This window comes from Tympanuchus pallidicinctus, unplaced genomic scaffold, assembly GCF_026119805.1.
Source record: "Tympanuchus pallidicinctus isolate F22 unplaced genomic scaffold, pur_lepc_1.0 scaffold30, whole genome shotgun sequence".
NCBI classification, from domain to species: domain Eukaryota; kingdom Metazoa; phylum Chordata; class Aves; order Galliformes; family Phasianidae; genus Tympanuchus; species Tympanuchus pallidicinctus.
The window spans coordinates 3,130,085-3,153,285 of NW_026294748.1; the positions used below are offsets into that span (position 1 = coordinate 3,130,085).

General features: G+C 46.8%; 1 protein-coding gene across 1 annotated transcript in view; it reads left to right on the forward strand.

Annotated features, from left to right (window-relative positions):
* The window catches only part of UBASH3B (ubiquitin associated and SH3 domain containing B), a 55,666-nt gene that overhangs the window by 25,575 nt on the left and 6,890 nt on the right, over positions 1–23,201 (forward strand). The window contains exons 2-11 of the mRNA XM_052697409.1: positions 7,206–7,259; positions 7,857–8,043; positions 8,558–8,756; positions 10,304–10,473; positions 11,753–11,961; positions 18,503–18,638; positions 19,033–19,153; positions 20,044–20,166; positions 21,867–21,959; positions 22,645–22,789. Coding sequence (XP_052553369.1) covers positions 7,206–7,259; positions 7,857–8,043; positions 8,558–8,756; positions 10,304–10,473; positions 11,753–11,961; positions 18,503–18,638; positions 19,033–19,153; positions 20,044–20,166; positions 21,867–21,959; positions 22,645–22,789 — 1,437 coding nt within the window. The remainder of the gene's footprint in view (positions 1–7,205; positions 7,260–7,856; positions 8,044–8,557; positions 8,757–10,303; positions 10,474–11,752; positions 11,962–18,502; positions 18,639–19,032; positions 19,154–20,043; positions 20,167–21,866; positions 21,960–22,644; positions 22,790–23,201) is intronic.

The following is a 23,201-nucleotide window of genomic DNA, read 5'->3' on the forward strand; positions in this document are numbered from 1 at the left end:
ATATAGGAAGAGCAGTAGTGAGAAGGAAGAAAGCATTGTGCTTGTCTTGAACAACGCAAGGGAACTTCTTTCTTTCCAATCAGCATGACAACTGCTTCCCTTTCTGGTTGTCCAGAATCCCTTATCCAGCTATCTGAAATTCTAAATGATACATCTCAGCATTCTTAAACCACTAACTTGGCTCCATGCAAAAACATTGCCTTCCTGGCTAGCTAGAAATGTATGAAAGCCACTGGGATGAAAGTTCCTGCCCTCCTGTGCTGCACAGAATATTGAATAATGACATTTAAGTCATCCTGCAGCACTCTGGCTGGCATTAAATGAGGTGTTTGAATGGGACAGGCCTCTGCTGAAAGGCCTTCAGTTATCAACTATTTCATTTGAATTGATTTGTATGATCTGCATTTGATTGTTTTGCACATCCTCAGAATTCTGCAGCCCTTTACCAGCCGCAGTCATTATCCCTATCACCTTTCCCAGCTCTCACTCTGCAGCAAAACGCTGAACCTTTGTGAATCATCCAGCTGAGCTGCTGCCAGCTCTCATGACTTTGTTACAGAACACGGGGATGGCGTTTTCTTAAACATCCAGCTGCAGGACTTGTGTTATTTTCAGAGACTGCCAGGCTGTTTCAGCAGCAGCACATCCCTACATGTGCTTGTACCCACATCCCATCTCTCCATCACACAAGGACCCAATGGAGAGGCTGTGGCAGTGAGCACTGGGCTTCCAACATCTGAGCCCATGCCCCACGTAAAAGCTGTGCTATGATTGTTTGAAAGAAAATAATATCCTGTTTCCTTTTTAAACTGTATACCTCTTTTAAAATGTTAAATGGCTGCTACATTCCTTTCTTTATCCCGGACACTTTTTACGAGTCTGTACTTCCCTCTTCTTCTGCTTTAACAAGCTGGCTAAGCTGAGGATTAAGGGAATGACTTAGCACACATGTGCTACGGAGGGGAAAAAAAACGCCTTCAAAATCTTATATAACATAAAAACCCAACACCCAAAGCAGACACACACACCCAGGCCCTCATTCTTTGCACTTAAAAGTAATGGTCATCATGGTGCAGCCAGGCTGCAGCTTGCCAGCTGGACCATCCTCTGAAAAACGAACATTTAAGTGATGGAAACTAGGACTACATAGCAGTGCTTTTCCCGACCTTCCTTTTGGTGGTGCTTCCCATTGCTCTCTCTTTCCTATAACCAAACTCAGCGTTGGCCAGCTGGGAGCAAGCAGCCACTGCTCCGGAAGGAATAGGAAGAGAACCAGTGAGCCCTGTCATGCTGTCAGGTACCTTCTGTAAATATTTATGTGACCTACAGGATGCAGCACAGTTTGACGTCTTGCAGTCTCAGCAGCCACCGTGCAGCACTGCAGCTCCTGTCAGAGCTCCCATCTTTCAGACAGGACCTGGTTCTCTGCCTGGCTGTGATCTGCTTATATCACTGCTGACCTCTCTTGGGGTGTTGTGCCGAACCGCGTGTTCGCAGTGTGCAGCTCGGGGAGGACGTGGCTTCAAGGAGAGCAACTCTGTCAAACACAGCGAGGGCTTTATGTCCTCTGTCATGTGCAGAAAGCAGCAGAAGGAAAAGCTGAGGTAGTGCCTGAAGGACTGAAGGGAAGAAAAACTAACTCTAGCCACGCACTTATTATGTTAGAGTGATTTCTTCCTTCCAAAAGCACTCGGGTTTTTCTTTTTTCCTTACAAACTGCAGAAAGGGAACCTACCCGCCCCCTCCCCATAAACAGGAACATGATCCCTAGTGATATCTTCCTGTCCCGTCCCTATTTATAACTGTAAGGTCACTCGAATGAGAACAGAAACGGTATCATATGATTTTTGGTGACCAACTGAATGAAATATTGAGAATTCTGAGGAATGCATTTGAATAACCCATGAGACAAAACGTTTGGAAAGAACACCTCGACGTGGCTGGTTTCGTTTGTAGGACAGCAAAGCAAATCTTCAGACAAGCAGTCAATTATTTGGAATTTGGCTGTTTTCCCCTACAACAAATAATCAAGTAATTAAACGGACAGAAGTTTTGCTTGCAACGTTGTTCTTCAATGGGCAATTGTTTATTGAAAGTCCAAAATAGCCACATTTCTACTACTGTGCTGTTAACAGTACAAACAATTGATGCAAACTGAAAAAACTAAGGGATCTGCAAATGTCACTGAAGGGGCAGCTTGGAAACAAAGACAGAAAAGCTGGGAATTTCATTGTTTGCAAAGAATTTATATTTGTTTCCCTTTAATTAGTGCTGTAACAGAGGATACAGATTCAGGTAGGCTGATGGGCGCTAAGTGCTGGCCTTACAGCCTGTTCTGCACTGACAGCCGTGCTCCAAGCAGCAGCTGCAGCCCCATGCTGCAAATACCCGGTGTCCTCCTATCAAGCCAGCATTTTATTTGTTATTCCTTTACCATCTACCAACACAGACTGAAAAATGTCAGGGTTGAAACAGCTACACGCACCTGTTTGAAGACTTGGTTGTATAAATGCCTATTCTACGTGCACACACAAACAAGCAAAAATAAGACTGGCTATTTTATAACCTAACAAAAACGTTCCGTGGGGCAGCATTCTTCTTTCAAACTCTTTTAGCATAAATTACAATCCATAATTCCTATCTTATCATGTCAGGCAGCTTCAAACTGAACCTAATGATGAAGAGAGCCAAGTTCTTCCATCATATTTAATGCAGTTTCCAGCAAATCTTTATTTACACAGCTAAATATTTTATGGGCCAAAGATTCGGGGCTACTTGTAATGATGAATTCATCCCTCTGAGGGGTTTTGTTCACGGATAAGAAGTTTGTCTAGGTTTGAGGTACACGATGAAAGGGAAGATTTAGTCATTCCCTTTCTTTTACAGGCTGCCTCCGTCCTTCCATTGCTCATTCACAAATCCCTGGTGCCTCTGTAGGCAGACAGCTCGTAGGTGGATCTGAGGTAGAGGCCGCTGCTGGCGTTTGTGAGCAGTGTACAGGGCCGGCTCCTTCCTACAAACCAAAGGGTCAGCTGTGCCTATGGCAGGGTGAGGATCTCTGCTTATCGTAGCAAAAGGAGAGCCAACAGGAATGGGGAAATTCAGCCCCGGGCAGCAGCCAGAGAGGCCAACTCCTTATGAATTAGACATGGCTGCTGGAGATGGCTGCTCTGCACCCAAGGGCTCAGCTCTACTGCATGACTCAGCCCCTGCATGGGGATCCCCGCTCACTGCCTGCCCCCAGCACTGTGTGCACCCCCAGCACGGCCGGGCCTCCGCTGCTCTCTGCCCTCTGCATCTCAACTGTAGGGAGAAAATGGAACCCGTGCATTTAAATACCTCTTAATAGTTCACCCAGTCCCTCTCTTGTGCAATTTGCATTAACTTTGCTGCTCGTTAGCCTGTGTGCGAGGCACTGCTGGCAGCAATGCCACCCTCCTTTTTGAAATTGGACTGGAATAAGAAAGCTGAGCAATTACAAAGGATTTCTGTGTGGTGCTACTGAGACCAAAGGCTCTCTTTATGGTTAATGCATCATTCCCCATTACAGCCATTTCCTCTGAAGTAAATGGGATTTTGCCATTATACTTTATGTTTATTGATATATATTTCCTAGCTGAATTGACATTACTCCGTTGCTCTTTTTTTTCCTACCCTGAAATTGCAGGAAGCCAAAAATCCTTCAACAATAATGAGTTAAATTCTGTTGTGTGCAGAGCTCTGCACTCTCCCATTAAGTGGGCTGGGATTAAAATGGGCACCACTTACACATTAATATGCATTCCAGAGTAGATACTATATATGACTCAGGCTGAGGGACCAATTGTTTAGCTGGGACTCTTCCTAACAGTACCTCAGTGCCATTCAACCAGAGGGAAACTTTCCTTACAACTTGACAATGAAGAGTGAGGTTGAACAATAAAAATACCTGATTCTTCGTAGTAGCTAAAATCCCTGCAGCGCTCTTGGAAGGTGCTGCTGTTGGCATCCCCCCTCTGCACACCTGCAGTTGGATGTAGCATCTCCTTCCCTTTCTCTTCTATTTGCTGTCTGGTGCTACTGTGCATTTGCTGATTGAGCATCCTGTACTTCGTCTCCAGAGGCAGCAGCAGCTGAGATATGGAGCACTGAGTGGCTACTAATGCTGCACAAGGCTTCTCACCTTTTCTGACTCCAGCTGCAGTGTTGGCATGACCAGAAATGGTCACAGTGTGATGGCAGTTGGATGATCTCTGAAAAACAAGTTATTTTCTGGCTTTTTTCTTTTCTCGTGTCACAACACCACTTCTTATCCCTAGCTGCAGTGCTGCAGCCAGCACTTGCCACCCAGCATGGGTAAATCTGAGCACCTAAGCCACAGCTAGTCACCTAGTTAAACGACCTGATTTTTTTCTCAGGATCTGAGTTTTGTCTTCCAGCTCCCGCTCAGCAGCTGGGAAAATCAGGCCAATTCTCAAAGTGGCCAAGCATAGCTGGAATGGGTTTTGAGCACTCAGCTTCTTAGAAGCGGATCCTAGCAGGGCCTCAGAGCAGGAGCAGCCAGAGGAAGGGTCCTCTCCAGGTCCTGACTATAAAAAATGCCACTTGGGAGAGATTCAGTGCCTGCCCTAACCAGGAGCTATCAGTCATCGGCAGCATTCCTAGCAGTAAATTAAAAAGAACATTTCTCAGCTTCAGGTCCCATGATAAAAATATACCTTGCCTTTTGTTTGCTTTATGCAGTATTTCCTCCTTGCGCGGAAAATTAATTTGAAAAGGGAGTTTATTGTCCCCGTGGATGAGATAGGCGCCTTCTGAAATTGCTCATGAACAAAAGTGTATGGGGCCCAGCCTCGTGCTTCCGACACCCTTTGGGGTCTTGGGAGTACAAAGGCAGTGAGGAGGGAGCTGCAGTCAAACCCAACAGAACTCCACTGTGCAGCTTTCCAAGGCAACATCAATTCATGAAGCCAACAAGTTAACAAGGGTGGGTGGCAGAGCCGTCTGCCCTGCTAGATTCCTTCAGAGATCTGCTCTGGGGGCTGGAGAGAGTAAATAGGGAGAGCAGCTTGTCTGCCTGCACTCTGCAGCAGGAGGAACTGCTCATCTCCAAGCCAGAGCTTTTCTGGGAGGGCATTCTGAATTCACTGCCTCGGACACAGCACAGATAGACGCGTTCCCTAGCAAAGCTTAGGGAGTTGAATTTAGTAGGAAAGAGCCTCAGCAAGAGGAGGAGGTCAAACAAGCAAAGCAACACAACAGAAATGTTGGATAGAACCACAGTGAGGAAAACCCACAGGCGGTCAGCAGAGGCAGCTGGCCTCCCTTACAGCTCTGCAGCCTGTGCAGAGGGAGAGCTTTCTGCAGAACTACTGCAAGCAAAGCAGAGGCTGCTGTGCAAAATGCATCTGTGCCAGCCTAGGCAAAGGTCAGCCAGGCAGAACAGAACCAACCGCGATGCTGGCCCGTCCTTGCAGAGGCAGGTGCTGGGACTAGCGGATCTCAGATGAGCGCTGGCAGATAAGGGCAGCAGAGCGCTTCAGGAGGAAGTATTTTCATAATCACACATTTGCAACACAGCCCTTTTTTGCAGCATTATCTTTCTGCCTTCCTCTTACTCTCAAAATGAACAAAAATACGTATATTCAAGGGGTGGGGAAGCCAGTGGCAGAGCTGAAACACAGCTGAGTCAACAACACGCGTCTGTGACCAAGTGGGTGACATTTCACATCGCTGCATGGTTATCAGAGCACCCGCAAAAGTCATCACTGCAGACAGAGAGGGCAACGGGTAAGCAGATGAATGTCTTATGTGGCCCTATGGGCACAAGCTGCTATGCTGGAGGGTCCCCACTGCCCTAATCCTAGAGCCGTGGATCACGACCCTCTCCCCTCACCTGGACCATTTCCTACAGCCAGCCCTCCTGCAGCACATAACATGGGGTGCTTGGTGCCCTGATCCTGTCCCTTTGGTCAGACACATTCCCTCTGGCTTCACGACGTCAGCAGGCTTTCTGAATTATCATTAAACTGTAACATACCATTTTTAGTAGGTTACTGCTTGAGGCCAACCACTGTAAGCTGGAAGTTTTTCTGTCCTCAGCCAGATTTTGTCATTAATAGCTCTGAGACACCCCATCTGTTTCTGGCACTGCCATCTATGGGATCCCTCCTCTTCCCCTGTCTTCGGAGGGGGCTGCCTTTGACCCCACTGCCAACGCTGTGTGCTCCTCAGCCCTTCCTCCTCCCACACCATTTTGCACAAGTGCGTGCCGAGGGATTATCTGTTGTGAATTAGATTAAACCAACATCCCCTTCAGTCTGACCTCCTTCCTACCACATCTGTAGCTCTTAAGAGCAACGCTGCCCTTTTTCCTTTAAGCAGGAAGCTTTGAAATGAATTCAAGGTGCGTTGGCCTCCCGACACTCAGCTGAGGTCTGATTTCTGCCCCCAAACTCTAACGTTTCTATCCCTTTCTGCCTCCTTCACTCATATTTTTTTCTTAAATATTTATGCCTTCTGGATTCTGGGTGGATTCCTCACTTTGGCAGTCAAAGCATTACAAAGCTGAGCTGATCCACAGCTGCATTTCAGTGCTGAGCACTTGGAAACACTACAGGGATAAAAAGGCAGCACCACACGGGTTTGTTCTGCAACCCAAAAACCCGCTTACCAGAAGACTTCGGCCTTGTTAGCTGGAGTGCAGAGGGATATACAGGCACCCCGAAGGGAAATAAACAAAAGAAGAGCACATTCACGTAGCAAGGGACGAAGGGAGCTAGTAAATTTTGCCAGGTTATTCTAACCGGGAAAATCTCAGGTTTGTGCCCCCTTGTGGCGACTGCATCTCTCCTGTCCTCAGCGCTGCTGCAATGCCTGCACGTCAGGGCTGAGCCTCACCCACGGTCACATCAGCAGAAAGCAGTCCTAGGACCAAGCTAAATAATTGCACGACGAGATTGCAACACAGGACGCCCATGATTTGCATGCTTGATGTGCGGCTGCAATTATTACTTTTAATTATCCTCAGCTTCACCCCCAAAGCTTGACTCCTAGTTTTTCCTGTGTGTATGCACAACATGTAACCCTACTTAGAGGGAATTCAGGCAGAACTCAGGTCGCAGTTAATGTGGGGCTAATGATGTCTATCTTGCCAGAAAGCAGATGTGACTTTATCCATATATCACCAGCACTGAAATGCTCTCTTTGTTTTGCTTTCCCTTCAGACAAAAAGCACTGGCATCGACAGGTGGAAGAAGCGTCCAAGCAGCATGCGACTGGTTGGTATGAAGTAATACATGTTAAACAGAAAAGAGTACAAGAAATGAGCAACTTTAGTGGCTAAGATTTTAGCCATTAGAAAGCAGAATGTTACTGCAGATGTTTTGATGGGAACACGGCCTGAAACACAGTTGCAATTAGAGAGCCAGTGTTTGAGGGCTGTAAATAAACAATGGAGAAAAAAGCCTTGTCTGAGAGTTGGTGATCTCCAGCAATAGCAAAAAAGGGGGAAAGAAAGGAACCAGTCCTCCCTGCACTACAATGCCCAAAGGGAAAACTGAGAGCCGCCTTCTCAGAGATGCTGAGCCATTTTCAGTGCTTTCCCCACCACGTTATGCACACTGAATGTCAGAAAGACGGAGGCAGTGAGTGAGGTTACATCTTCAGACTCTCAGTCTGAAACTAAAATCCAGTTTTCTGTATTACTTAGTAGTGGTAAGGGGCTGCAAGAGAGATGGCGCAGCCCTCAGCCTGACCTCCAAGAGTTGATTTTTTTTCTATGAAGGGAGATGGAAACAGAGCAAGGACAGGGGAAACTGATTTTGCTGAAGAAAACACCTTTCTATGCCAATCTAACCCTCCTTTCTCCCTCTCAGGCTGTTCTCCCATGTGGGTGATCCATTCCTGGATGACACCCTGCCTCGGGAGTACGTCCTCTACCTGCGCCCCACCGGCCCCCTGGCTCAGAAGCTCTCTGAGTTCTGGCAGCAATCAAAGCAGATCTGCGGGAAGAACAAAGCTCACAACATTTTCCCACATATCACCCTGTGCCAGTTCTTTATGGTAAACCAGAGCTCCTCTTTCTGCCGCCTTTATGTATGCATGCATGAGCAGCCCCTGTCAGGCTCAGGCTGGAGATGCTGCACACTTCATTCAGTTGCTGCAGAAGGGAATTCAGGGGTTATGACAAGAAGTGCCTGGGCTTGGTGAGGAGGTAATTGGGTTTTAAACAAGCTGTTTTCAGGGAAGAGCAGCAGACCAAATTCACGTAATCACAAATGATTGTTAGCATGGGAAGAGCGTGTGCGGGGGGATGAGGCTCAGGAGGTTATTTGGGGATAGCTGATCCCGCTTTGAGGACAAGGGATGGGCAGAGGGCTTCTCAAGATGCCTGTTTCTGTGACCCCCTGCTTTTTTCTCACTGTGTGCCAGCAGAGGCAGACCATTCATACATACAGCACCATTCACGCTCACCCACTTGAGCCTCTCTTTCTCTACCAAGTGCACAGCAGAGCTGAGTGCAGGCACAGGGATCAGCTGTCCACCTGAGCAGTGCTTGTCCTGTTTCCTTTGGCAGTGCGAGGACAGCAAGGTCGATGCTCTCACTGAAGCCCTGCAGGCCACCGTGATGCGCTGGAAATGCAAATTCCCTGCCCCTCTGCCCTTGGAGCTCTACACGTCCTCCAACTTCATCGGGCTTTTTGTCAAGGAGGAAAGTGCTGAGGTGCTCAAGAAGTTTGCTGCAGACTTTGCTGCAGAGGCTGCCTCCAAAGCAGGTGGGTGACACTACATCATATGAAACCCCACGCTTCTCCCATAGTGGCCATTTCAGAGGTCATCTTCTGCATTAACCTGGCAGTCTTCCATGAGCAGGCAAAGGGATAGTGCCCAATTAACATAAAGTATGAACAGGAATTTAAATGTCAGGGCTGCCCATAGGGGAGCAGCGATACCTGTGAGCTGAACCAAGGGTGGTCTGAGAGCAGCACCCCTCTGGGAGCCTTGTTTGTCAGCAGGTTTTCACTTTAAAGATCACCTCACACTTAGTGTCGAGCGCTGCTCCTGAAAGGGAAGTTGACATTTGGCGGTTCTTTAACCTTTCAGACAGACTGCAGCCTGCAGGGCTGAGCATTTCCTGCTCCACTCGCCGCCACAAAACCTTCCTCAGCCTCAGAAGGGCTACTGTGCACTTCTGAGATGCACACGGGGCTCTGAGAGAAGAGCCAGAGCGCCCTGACAACCTTAAAGGAGCCTTTCCACCAGCCCTGCTCAGTGCCAGCCAACCTGCAGCCCAGCCCAACCCATCAGTTCCTTCTTAGGGGCAGCCAATTGCTGCACTGCGGGGTGCAGCCTGGTCAGTTTATCACACTGAAGTCTGTGGGGCTTCTTTGGAGTCGCAGAGCACATTGTCTCTCACTGATCCAAAAAAAAAAAACCAAAAAAAAAGATGGATGAACTTGCAAAGCTACTCCTGGCTGGCATTTACAGCCAAGTCTATGAATAGCTGCAATTCTGACTGAATAATCAGTCAAATTTAATTGCAATTTTCAGTTGAATAAGCAAAAGTAAATTACATGCAAACAATGCATCCTATGATTTCCACATCCACTGGGAGAGTCCCAGTTTTTCACATACTTCCACCTTTCTGCTTCCCTGAATCTCTTCCTGATTTAGATTCTATTTTTGCAGGATCACTTTGAATCATTATTTTACCTATTTCTGCTTTCACAATTTGGGAACACCTTTCCCTCAATGAGTGAGCTAATAATCCAGCTAAAGTACGTGAAAAAGATGTAATCAATTTACATGAATATGGATATCCATGGATACATGGATTTGTAATTTCTACCATAAGAGAGAGGAGGGACAGTAGAAATAATGCTGTTTCACTTGCTTATTTAGGGGAGATCCTCAGCTCCTAGTGACAGAAAGGCTGCTCCTCACTGGGCAAGTCTCTTTCAGCAGAAGGCCTGTGTGTGTGCATTACAGCAGTTGTTATCACACCATCCAGAAGAGCCCCTTTTCTGAATTCAAATGACTTCTGGCAGTTTGGCAAGGATGTTTGGTCTACCACCCTGGTGTGACTAAGAACTGAATCAGACCACAAATCCCATGGCTCGATCCGAGGCACAGCACACACAGGGAGCCCACGTCTGACTTACCCAAAGCCCTTTCAGAAACTCACCTCCAATATCTTCTGCTTAGGCTATCTTAAAAAGCTACACTACCACCTCCTGCTCGTGCCCCACAGCCGCTCTCCCACCCCAGAAAAGCTGCTAATCTCAACAGCCCTGTCTTGCTAACTGACATCTTCCTGCTGCAGATGTGCACGTGGAGCCCCACAAGAAGCAGCTCCACGTGACGCTGGCCTATCACTTCCACACCAGCCACCTGCCCACGCTGGAGAAGCTGGCACAGAACATCGATGTCAAGCTGGGCTGCGACTGGGTGGCTGCCATATTCTCCCGAGACATACGCTTTGTTAACCACGAGGTACGTGCTGTAGAGTTTGTTTCAGTCCAAAAAGAAATGGTTATCATTCTCCAACACAATATATGGGAAAAAAATTATGTATTTCTATTCTGCAAATTGGGACCTTGGGTACAGAGAAAACAGACAGGAGATTGGTCTCATCTCCTGTGTGCTTCCCCAAGTCAGATGTCTAAGTCTGAGCCAGCCACCTGAGGCTCCCTTTGCAGTCAGTGCAGTGAAACAGACACGTCCAGGAAGAGCACCATCCTCCTTCCCTATGTGAAGAGCCAACTCGGCCTTTAGAAGCTGCAAGCAGTCAATGTTATCACCAATCACAAAGGGAGCTGCTGCTGAAAACCAGCTCACATCTGTGCCTATCAAACTGAAGGCAGCCATGTGCCAGAGCTTTGGCCTTGTGCTATCAGGTGACAGTGACTAGCTGACTCCCTTTGAAGATACCACAGATATCTAGGAGGATTAATGAGCAAATGGGCATCAGAGCTGATGATCCTGGTTTTTATTTGCATGATACCACTGAAGGAGTCAGACTTGCCAGGGCCAGCAGCTTGCCTGTTCTCCCCTTCAGTGAGGACTGCCACAGCCATTCCTAAGGAAAGTCACTGGTAGACATTCAACACATGTGGATTCCTCATGCTCCAGAGCAGAACAGATCACAGAATTGTAGTTACAGATCTTTACCCCACTTTTTTTTTTTTTTTTTTACTTTATCTTGCTCACATTGGAAAGCACAAAGAAAAGCAGGTGGTCACAGCTCAGTATTACTCATCATCTATTAGCACACCGTTCCGAGAGCAGGATGTCACAGATTCAGATCTGTTGTCAGCCCCAGCTCTGTTTCTGCCTTGACTTCAAAAGCAATAGCAGTGAGAACTGCTCTCGTAGGTCAAGCACAAGCGGTTACACTGGCAATGGCCACTGAGCACAGAACTGCTGTGAACTGCAGCTCACAAGAAGAGTGCTGTTCCACTTCAACCAAAAGCTGACATTTAAGCACGCAGTCATGTCTTTGCCCTCACTAAAAAACATCCCCTCCTGGTTGTCAAAGACATGACTGAGATCAGAGAGAAGAAAAGCTTTCCAGCAGTCTAGGAGTGAGAAACAGTAGGAATTCCCTCAAGGTAACGCTTCCCTGGATAAAGCACAGAGATGCATGATAAGGAGAGCTGCTTACACCGTGAAAAGGCTAAAGGTCTGGGTGGAAAGTGCCCCTGCCCCACTCTACTAGAAGTTCCCTTCCATGAACAACCCTTTCATTCATTTGTGCTTGTTTCTTCCTCAGACTCTACAAGTGATCTATCCTTACACTCCCCAGAACGATGATGAACTCGAACTGGTTCCTGGGGACTTTATTTTCATGTCCCCGGTGGAACAAACCAGTACAAGTGAGGGCTGGATTTATGGCATTTCCCTTGCAACCGGCTGTTCTGGGCTGCTGCCTGAAAATTACATCACGAAGGCGGATGAATGTGGGACCTGGGTGTTCCATGGGTACGTAAAGCTGCTCAGTCTAATTCTAGTCACTGCAAAAAGGGAGCTCAGCAGCTGAGATTTCACCTGGGTAAGTGAATAGTCTCACTTCACTTCCTCAGGGCTGCTGAGAAGGTGGCTTTGGGGGAAACATTCTGGCACACCAAGCTCCATCTGGTAAGCAAAGGAAGCGCAGGTGCTGGCGCCATGCATGGGATTAGAGAATGATGTGATTTATTCAGCTAGGATGTTACAGAAACTGTTACTCATAGGATGGCTGCTGCTGGTTGATAGAGCTGGAGCAGATGGCTGCTGCACAGACACTGCAGTGAAGGCATCTCTGTGGTGGGACCTGGGTCACAAAGCTTTGAATTTGTGCATTAATTTGGGAAGTGAGATCTGTTGTGTATGATTCCATGGGGAAAAGGTCTGGATCAGCAAGATTTCTTCAGACACTTTGCAAGACATTCAAAGCAGTTATCACCTGCCTGCCATTTGCTTCAGTGAGAATCAAGACCTTGACTTTTGAATAAGGTTATGCTTTATGCCTCTTGATTTTGATAGGAATTAGATAAACCTAGTAAAAACCTACTGCTGGACAGGTGGGTCTGGGCAAATCCCATGTCTGCATCCCTACGCACCCAAACACCTTTGGTACAACAGGAGCATAAGAAAGTAGCTTCTCTGTAAGAGCACACGATAACAAGGAGAGCAGAAAGACACATTCCTGCCTGCTGTCTGTCCAACAATCCCAGGCAGGTGCAGAGGTTTGGGTATGGTCACACAGCAGATTACAGAGGGAGAGGATGGAGATACAGAATGAGATGCAGACAGTTGATATCTCAAATTTCAGTGGGCAAACATGGTTTGTGGGGAGAGTGTCTGAGCAGAAAGGGAGCACACCCCTGTCAGCACAGGACAAGCACTGACCTCACTCAGCATTTAGTAGAAATCAATCCAACATCTCATCAAGCCAAGCAAAATGCAGGAAACAAAAGAGAAAAAAAAACAGCTTTTTTTTCTTTGTTCGTGACTTTTCAAGCTTAACACACACGTCATGGTGAGCGACAGATGGAGAGCAGACACAGGGCAAATGTAGCTTCCAGGCTCACTTCCAGATGTGATGGCAGTGACCATTCTGTGCTTCTGTAAACCAGTCCTGGCTTCACACTGAGTCCTCCCCAACCCAGAAGACCTTCAGGCAGGGATAAGCACAACAAGAGATCATTCATCCCTTCTATCACAACCATCCATTCTTTTTCTGCCTGCCCTGTGAAAAATGGTCACCACTTACAAAGGGCTTCCACTCATATGTGAGCCAAACTGAACAGTCCTATCTATCCCGCATCTGTTGCCAAACTTCAACTCATCTTCCATTATAAGCAAAGAAAAACCCTCCAGTAGCCAGGGCTTAGCAAAATTACAATCAAGGTACATGGACAAAGTCAATCAGCGAGTCTGACTGAAGTCAGGACTTAATCCAGGGCCTCCCATTTGCAATCCAGCAAAAATTGTCTTTTCTTCCCACAAAAGTTCCCGTCCAAGATGGTTCACATCCACAAATACTGCAGCAGCCTGTTCTGCACACTGCTTTTTTTCTTACAGTACCTGGAAGGATTTTGAGGCCTAGAGAGACTAGCATGGGGAGCAATTATTATTGCAGCTAAAAGGAAAGCCAAACATTTTCTAACTCCAGCACTGCTTTGTCTCCAGGCAAGCAAGGAAAGGCAAGCAAAGAAAGGAAATGCCCCTTCCCTGATTACTGCTAAAGATTATAAATCATGAACCAGAGCATGCAATATGAAGCATTTATCAAAAACATTATTATATACCCGGAAACAATCTCATTTTACACAACAGCTTCCCACAGGGAATATTGGGTTACAGAATGTCATTTGGTCAAAACAATATAGCAAGCCAAACACAACCAAAGCCCAACTGCCATCCAGGTCAACACGTTCACCATTAGATCCTCTTGGTAAGGTGAGAATGGAGCACAGATAACTTTATTCCATAGGCATGAAAGAAAGCATGGCACTACTCACCGGGATCGCAGAGCTGCCACATGGAGGAGGTGGGACCAGTGCCCAGAGCTGGGAGCGGGGCTGCTGGTGGTGAGCAGTGCTTTGTGCTGCCTCTGTGTACACAGCCACGTCCTGCTTTATTCCTGCAGAGGAAGAAAGAAAAAACAGCCATTGAGTTTTCCCTCCTAGTCTCAAGAGACTGCATTCTTCAAGTGAAAATCATGCATTATTGAGACCATTGCTAAAATACAGCTCATTCCGGGCTGCAGCACCATAGCAATACCATGCAACAGATATGGCAAGGAAAATGCTATTCTGAGACACTTGAGCAAATCTTTAATACAGCAACATAAGGTTGCTTGTGCCTGCAGATTAACTGGTTTTGGAACATTTCTCCTGAAAAAGATTTCCCTGTTGCACTATACAAGCAATGCAGAAGCTGAATTCTGGCCTCTGCAGGACACAGTTTTAGGGCTAATATCCAAACTGTGCCTCTAGAGCTCAGCTCAGCACACAAACTTCCATAGTGCTTCCATAGACAAACACAAAACAAAAAGGCATCCCTGCCCTATGAGAAGGTTGTACCTCAGCTGCAGACCAACTGGCTGCCATCACTAAGAGACGAATCTGATGAACAGTTTCTTAGGGCAGAACAGGCTTTGCTTTCAGAATGGGACAGAATGTCCACGAAACCAGACTGTGTCTTGAGAGACTTCAGGTCTGAATCCTTTCCCTGTCTCCTAAAACAGGAATGGCATTGCTTCTATTCTGCAGACCCCAAAGATTTGCCATGCATCTAAAGTGCATTTCTCTGCCAGCTGTGGCACATTGTGGCACGACTGGACCTGCTAGGGTCTGGTAGGGGAAATATTTGTTCTCTGATTGTTGTTATAAGCTGGAAAATAATTGCAGACAAATTGTTCCAGCATCCCATACAACCCCACCTAAATCCTATACCTACGTAACCCCTTCTTGCCATTCCTGCAGGAAGGGTGATGGTGTTAAGAATTTCATGTTATCCAGCAGTAGTTTCAGGCCCAGCACTAGCTATGTGGTTATGCAAAAAGAACAGCTGTTGTTTTTTTTCCCAGAGTTGTAAGAGGAAAGCTTCAAAAAGCAAAATACATGAGCCAGAAACGCTCATTTGGGAAGCCTGATGTTTGTTCTTGTTTGCTCTAAATCTTATGATCTGAAAGTCAAGGACACTTCATGACTGCTCTGCTGCTAGTTCTGCATCCTGCAAGTGAAAAATAACCTTCCTGAAATGAGCTCAACACTCCTTTAGGCTGAAACTGGCTGCATTTGTAGCAATGTTAGGAGATCTGTTCTGACTGAGCCTGGGAGGGCACCTGGCCACAGCTATGTTAGACACAAAATAATGTTGTTGGTTTTTTTTACCCCTTGTGGCACCAAAGTAGAAATCTTCTGGTAGCAGCACAACCTACTGGTGAAGTGAAGCTGCTTGGAATGAATCTAAACTATAAATCCCATCTGTGTAGTGCATGTATACATCTATACCTTAAAGCCTCCCCACTGGGGTATTTTCTACATCACCTTGGGTGCCTGTGAATTAGGGGGCTGCCAAGTCAAAAGGAGAAATACTTCACCCTCAGCACACAGAGCCCCACGGAAGTGGGAAACCCAGCAAAGGTACAAAAATTGGCTTGCCTCATAGAAGCCACAAAACCCAGGCATTCAATGCCACAGGTCTCTTGCATATACATTTAATGGCATACAGTAGGAAAAAAAAAGTGCCATCTTTGCATCTGTGCACCCAGCACCATCCAAAAGCTAAAACTTGTGACGATTCTCTGCACTGTTTTTCCATTACCAGCAAAGCTAGAAATAGTCACCTCCTCCACCCCCAAATGGATATCAGCACTATAGATATTACATAGCAGGCTATTTTGGCTCCCTGAGAGAGGCCAAAGCTATTCCTTGCCCCTTTAATAAGCCTGAGAAATCAGGCTTGGCACAAGTAGAAGGGGGAGGAAAAAGAGCCCTAATTTTTCAAGCTATTTGTGCCTCAGTGGGCTTTTTTTCCCACTGTTTTCTTCCCATTCTGCGACAATATCTGGTTACTTTCCCTGGAGATCCTTCTCACCCTGATAGCAGTGAGTGACAAGGCAGAGGAGTCCTTTCCTACAATGAGCACTAATGGCATTGTGTCATGATGGAGACCTTCCCTCCATCACCTCCATTCTTCAAGGGGTTCCTGGCCAGGATGACATCGCCTCCAGAACACAGCATTGTCACCAGGAGAGAGGAAGGCAAAGCATCTCCCCCGTGCCATCTAGAAGACAGTAGATGCTATTGTCTGCTTCAGTCTCTGTGTGCCAAGAGGAGGAACCACAAGGCTTTGGGAAAAGCTTCCAAACAATGACCTATGCTTAGAAGATGACTAAGCTGAAATAGTGTCAGTGGTTTCTGTTTTCCAGCAGTGGAAAGGAGACATGGCTGAAGGCAGGGGGGTGGCTCTCCTCCAGGCACAGTGAGATAGGATGCCTTTGCCTCATCACCACTTGCAGTGAATCCAAGCATCTATTTATAGAGAGTACAGCATCCATGGCCTTTCGGCAAGGGCTTAGGGAGAAAATTAGTCTCAGAAATGGTGCAGCAGTTCCTCGGGAAGAGGAGTAGTGAAGCAAACCCTCAGTATTCTCCTGGCTGGTGCTCCTGAAAGACTGCAATGTGGGCGAAGCAGTAAGAGGCTGAGAGCTGCAACACTGCACTAAAGACCAAGATGGGCCTACCTAAGAACTTAAGCTCCTTCTCACCCTGAGATGTTCACATTTCTGGGCTAGTGAGGATATATCCATGTGCAGCTGGTTGTGCCTGTGCTATGGGCTGACCGCTGAACACAGGGATGAATGCCGGCCTGTGCTCCCTGCTCAGGGCTTGGCACACACAGATGCACTGCAGAGCTGCTGGATCAGAGCTGCCCTTCTCCTGCCAGCTGGAAGCACAGTCTGAGCATCTCCCTGCAATACATCATATGCATGTACTCTGCACAGGAGGGTTAGACAGGATTTCTCACCCCGGCACCTGGTCAAATTTCTCACAGTTTATCCACCAAATCTCCTCCTACATTTAACTGGTTTTCAAGGTCTGCCTGGTACCTCGACTCATCCTTGCACCCCACTCCCACCAGATAAGGGGCCAATATCAGTACCAACAGTGTAGCACTTTTTACATCTTCAAACTGGCACAAGACAGATTGAATGTGCAGATTGGTTCTTTACAAAAATGCAGATGACCTACTTTTGTTCCACTGGTAGGAGCATGGGTGTTATTTTAACGGCAGTGAGAAGCTCCTCTGAGATTTTATCCTATCTAGGTGCTCATCAGGAAGCAACTTCTGATGTTTTTAAGGCACTGAAAAGCGCAAGCAAAGGCAACCATTTCTGTCAAAGCAAATGACCACGTGCATTAAATGACAACCTTTTAATGACTAAGCAAGTGCAGCCCATTCAATGTAAGCGAATGAGCAGAGGGTTACTGCAGGTTCTGTAATTGCCTGTCAGTTTGCTCCCCTGGGTCTTGGTCACAGGCTTTGAATGTCTGGGCATGAGAGCTGTACTCAGAGGGAGCGTCAGCAGATAAGCATCTTGAGGGAGAATGGGATCTATTATGTCCCTCTGGCCGCGTTTCACAGGAAGAAGCACTGGTGAGAATAAATTCCCACTGTAGATGGGAAATGGAATAGACAGCACTGAAAAATGTGGATGCAACCACCCAGACTGAACACGTCACTTCCCTACAAGGCAGTACAACTGTTTTGTGCATAGAAACCATGAGAAGTGCCCAGGATGACAGGCAAGGTTGTGCTCCAGCTTTCCACTGTACCCCTTAAGCAGCAAAGCACTGATGCTCTCCTTGCTCCTCCCAGTCAAAAGGAGAGATGCAGTCAGCTGTAACCAGCAATTCTGTGTGCTGACTCTCCATCCTACAGCTTGCTTCTTGCCAGTACCAAAAGGGACATTCCAGTTCTATTTAATATGGGTAATGGTCCAGAGAGCAATCCACTACACTGGTAAATAAACTAGTATGTGTATTTCCCATTTGTAGCACAGCCACTGACCAGCCCAAATACCAAGCACTGTACAAATATAACTAGCAGCAGCTAGAGAGCAGCAAGAGAAATTTCTCTGTAGCAATTAGCTTCCAAACTGGTCCACAAAGCCGTGGTGAGTAACATGCAGCAGGTCCCCAGATGGGGCTGATGCTGGCCCTGTGGCTGTGAGAAATGTCCTGGCATTTTCCATGAGAACATTAAAGGTCTGACGGCCTCACAGACCAACGCCTGCACACTGCTGTTCAGTGAAACTGTTCCTAAGGAAACAAGAAGCCCACCAAGACAAGGTTCATCTCTTCATGTGTGTATATTACCTAGCAAGGTGCTCTCTAGGCAGATCTAAAATACAAGTAATAAAGTAATAATGTGGACTACAGTAATTATCATCTGTTCCTGCAGACAGCGGCCCAAGGGCATGATGCCTGAAGCACTCCCAAAGCCAACACCTTTCTGTTTCTGGCAGGTCCTACTCAATCCTGAACACCACATCTTCCCCCTCCCTTCAAGCATTCACCGACGGAGCTCTGGAAAGAAGACAGCAGGAAGACCAAGGGCCTGGGGACACAGGGCCACTCACCATCATCTGCCAAAATGTGCAGGTAGGGGCCCTCACACACACAGATCACACACACTTTCAACATCAAATTTCCAGCAGCTGTTTATTTCCCCCGCTCTTATTCTCTGGTCCCGTTTCACTGCCTGTGCTGGAAGTTTCCACTTGCAATTCTCTACAAGCTTTAGAAGGACACAACAAATCACATGCAGAGAAGATTTCACTATTGCTAGCCCTGCTCTTTGCAGCCAAGTGGCAGGGCCTCATCCTCTGCTCAATTTGACTTTTTACACCAGCATAACCAACTTCAGAGAGCTTCCTGTACCTGCATGAGGCTAAAAGCAAGAGCTGGCCAGCCCTGGGTGCCATTAGCAAATCAGATCTCAGAAAAACACTTGCACTTTCATAAAGGCCAAACATGCTGTCATTTTTTCTTTCAGCCACTGAGAATAAGCAGCCAGCCAGGGCCTCAGAAGCGCTGCCTCTTCGTCTGCAGGCATGGGGAGAGAATGGATGTTGTTTTTGGGAAGTACTGGTTGTCGCAGTGCTTTGATGCCAAAGGTGAGTGGGCTCCTTTGGGTCCCTCAGGCTCTGGGTTTAGGTGAAGGAAGGACAGTAACAGCTGCCCAGAGCAAAGCTGAGATGGAAACTCTGGTTTCCAAAGCGGTGCTTTGACATTGTGACAGGACTGCACCAGGGGCAGCAACAAAAACCAAGGAGTAAATATTGTTAATGTTTAGAAAAATACTGCAAGAACAAATTCTATTAAAGTAGCATCACCTAAAGAGCATTTTCATTTGGAAGTGATGCTGATAGTCAATGTCCAATGCAAACACCTGTTAAAACTTTGCATATTTGTTCTTGGTCCTAAATGTAAAAGGGTACGTTTTGAGTGCCTTTCAGGGTGCAAACTAGAGATGGCAACCCAGTAATATGACTGTAGGCAAACCATGATCTGCCATGAGTCCCCGATACATTTCTTTATGTACATACACTTAAGACAGAGACTACAGCTACAGACCGTAATCTCAGGCATTGTCAGCTTTAGAGCTGTTTGGAAATTTATCAAAAAAAAAATTTTTTTATTTGAAGGGATGATTTTACAGCTACCTTCTTTCCAAGTCACATTTGAAGAGCTCTGATATTTTTATGCCCTGTAGAAGTGTACAAGTTGGTGTTTCAGCCTTTGTGGGTTGAAAATCACTTTCTTTTTGGCAACCCTAAAGATAACTTGAAAGCATTAGGAACATTCCTTGCAGATTTTGAATGAATACAGCTTAATTTTGTCAGGTTCTTGTTAGTTTTACATAGGAAACACTGCTTGGCAGCCAGGTCTAGGCAGTGCCTGCAAGGTGCTGACATTGCAGTGCAGGAGGGAGGAAATAGACACGATGCTTTCCGTCTCTCTGACCTAATAACTCCAGTAAGTGCTCCTGACCTCTCCCTTGCAGGCAGGTACGTGCGCAGTAACCTGAATATGCCTCACAGCTTACCTCAGAGGAGCGGCGGGTTCAGGGACTATGAAAAAGATGCGCCCATCACTGTGCTTGGCTGTACGCAGGCGAGGCTCGTTGGTGAGTTGCCCCTGGCAGGCCTGAGTTTGCCCAGGAAGCTTTGCTATCTCCCTCCCACGCACTCAGACACAGAAAGAGAAAGCACAAAGCAGAAAGAATGAATCAGGGGCCCCAAACTAACACCATTTCGGTGCTTCAAGAACCTTCCTGAAGTCTCTTACTGGCAAGCCCCTTCTTGCCTCATTCAGGTGCTGCAGCTGAATGAAAGGCAAAGCAAAAACCCCAGGCTGTGGTATAACATCACATGAGCCATGAGCAGTGCATTTAGTACTGCCCTGTAAGTGTGCTGCACTGGAAGATGGTGTTATTACCAATGTCACTGAGAAATGCAGCAATGAATGCAGACTGTGGTCTTGCCTTGATTTTGACAATCTTAAAATGTGATCTGCAGTTCACCACACCGATGTACTTTCAGCAGCATCTGGGTTTACGTTTGCGTGGCAAAAACACACTCCAAATTATTCCCAGGGTTCACCCATCCTCATCGCTGACTCCTGATCCTGTTAGTTTGTGTACAGAAAGATGATTATTCAGTAATCAAGGAGCAAATATTAAGCCCGGTGACCAGGGGAGCCCAACTCCCCAAAGGACAGAGAACAGCACTTTGCATTTTCTCAAATTCAGATCCTTCGGAGCACTTCACATTGGTCACATTCAAAGTAGGGCAGCTAAAATTATACTTGCTTTCTAAACAAAAATAAATCACCGCACGGCAGCAGGACGCGCGCTCTCCAGGCCACATGGCATCAGGGTTTGCAATATGCACATAACAGAAGGCAAATCTGGGAGCAATCGCAGCTCACTTGGCTGCCATCATTAAATGATCCCAGCACACAAGTGTGTACGTGACCAGGCACCATCCAGCTGCCTGTGCTGCTGCAGCACCGACCTGACCTTGGTGCTTGCTGGAGCCCTAATTCCTCCCACAACTGAGCAAATGAGCAGCAGCCCCATGGCAGAAGGCTGCTACACATGCAGCTCTTTCTAAATTAGCCCACTTCTCCCAAGAGATTTAGAGATTGCTTTGACATGGTTACAGCCATCATTAAACACATGAAGTCGAGGTTAATAACCCCTTCTTACTCCCACCTTTGTGCCCTGCCTCTTCAAATGGAACAAAAACATGACTCTCATAGCACAGGTCTGTGCGATGCTCAGAGCCCTGTTCTCATTTGGTTCCCTTAGGCTTCGTGAGAATATTAATAACCCTAAGAGTGGAGCTGATTCTTATCTCATTTTCAGTGATCCTCCACCTGTGTAATGAAATGGTAATTTATACTAGCAAAGAATCGAGCCAATTGAATTAAGTTGGGTTTGAATTAAGTTGAATCATTCTGATTTATGACTTTTAAATGAAATTAAATGAAATTCAAGCTCTCTCTACAGTTTTTCCCCTCAGTGCACTTTTTGGCTAAGTACAAGAGAAAAAGAAATAGAGCAAAAGCTGCTGTGCTTTTTTTGCATACTGGTGAAGTACGTAGAGGCACATGGCACAACAAACACAGAAAAATGTCCCAGTTCCACAGCTGTGCACGCAATAATAATCAAATATGATGGGTACATTCATTTCCTGAGACACAAGCAGTGCAGCTGGGAAGCTCCTGCAGCTCCTAGCTGGGTGGCACATACCTACATGCTGCTGTTGCTGCTACCATGCCATTTGTCAGTTTTTATTCACGGGCTTTAAAATCTGCTTGCAGGAGAAGCCTTGCTAGAAACTAACACCATTGTAGACTACATCTACAGCTCCCCGTCCCTTCGGTGCGTACAGACAGCACACAATATCCTGAAAGGTAAGAACCTATTGAGCAGGAAAGGCTGCATTCCTCTGGCTTTCTGGGAGAAACACTGCCAACCAGATAAAAGGCAACGTGGCATGGGAAAGCCAAACAAATGGTAGTTTAGGGTGAGGATTATTTCTGTGGGAGTGTACTTTGCAGCAGAGCAACACCACCTGGAAGGAGCCCTCTTCTTTCTGCAGGGTGGGATGAGTGTACAGCAAGGGGGGTGCAAGCCCCGCAGCCAGCACAGGTCTGGGGTTGGTTTTGTCCCCACGCAGAAGCCAGGAATGTGTTTGGGGCGCATCCAGCTCAGCTCTGTGCTGCCTTGGTGCTTCTGCAGTCGCTGCCATGGGAAGAGGAAAGCATTGCAGAAACTAGGAAGGGAAACAGCAACGAGGCATGAGACCTCCTGGTATTGAAAACAGTTGAAAAACAGCTCCAAAATGCAGGCATGCCTAAGTTCAGAATATTGCATGTAATTGCTGGCCAGCAGTTTACATGCCTTTGTACATCACATGCCAAGTATGTAGATCAACTACTTCCCTCTTTTCAGAATCACTATTAATCAACTGACTACTTAGTGTCAAAAGAAAACCCACTATTTAGAATCAAAACTAAGCATTAGAGCCACAGAGTCTTGCTGCTCTCCTCCACAGCCACTTTCAATGATGCAGAGCTTCTTTTCTGCCTTTTCCAGGTATGCAACAAGAGAACAACCTGAAAATTCGGATAGAGCCAGGCTTGTTTGAATGGACCAAGTGGGTCTCGGGGAACACACTACCTGCTTGGATACCCCCCATGGATTTAGCTGCAGCTACTCTAAGCGTTGATACAACCTACAGGTAGCACCAAGGGAGGGTGGGGGACATGGGTTGCTTTTTGGGTTTGTTTTCAAAGAGGGACACTGCTGCATTTCTAAACTTAAGCATGGCTGGCAGTGACCAGAAAACCCTCAAAGTCTGTTTGTTTTGATTCATTTCCTAAAATGTAGGAGCTAAGGCTCAGGCAGAGCCATGCAGCCCTACCTTTGGAGTACGGAGGAAACAGCAGAAGTAGTTTTGCTGGCTCAGTTCACTGATGGACTGAATAGCATCACAGCTTCAGCAATGCCTGCCCTGCCCTTTGCCAGGGAAAATTGCTTGTCTGTCTATCCTGATTAGCATGATGATGGATCTTAACTGTGAATTTCATATCATTCTGGGGAGCATGTGCACATCTGTCAGTAATTCAGGGTCTCCTGCATCATCAGCATTC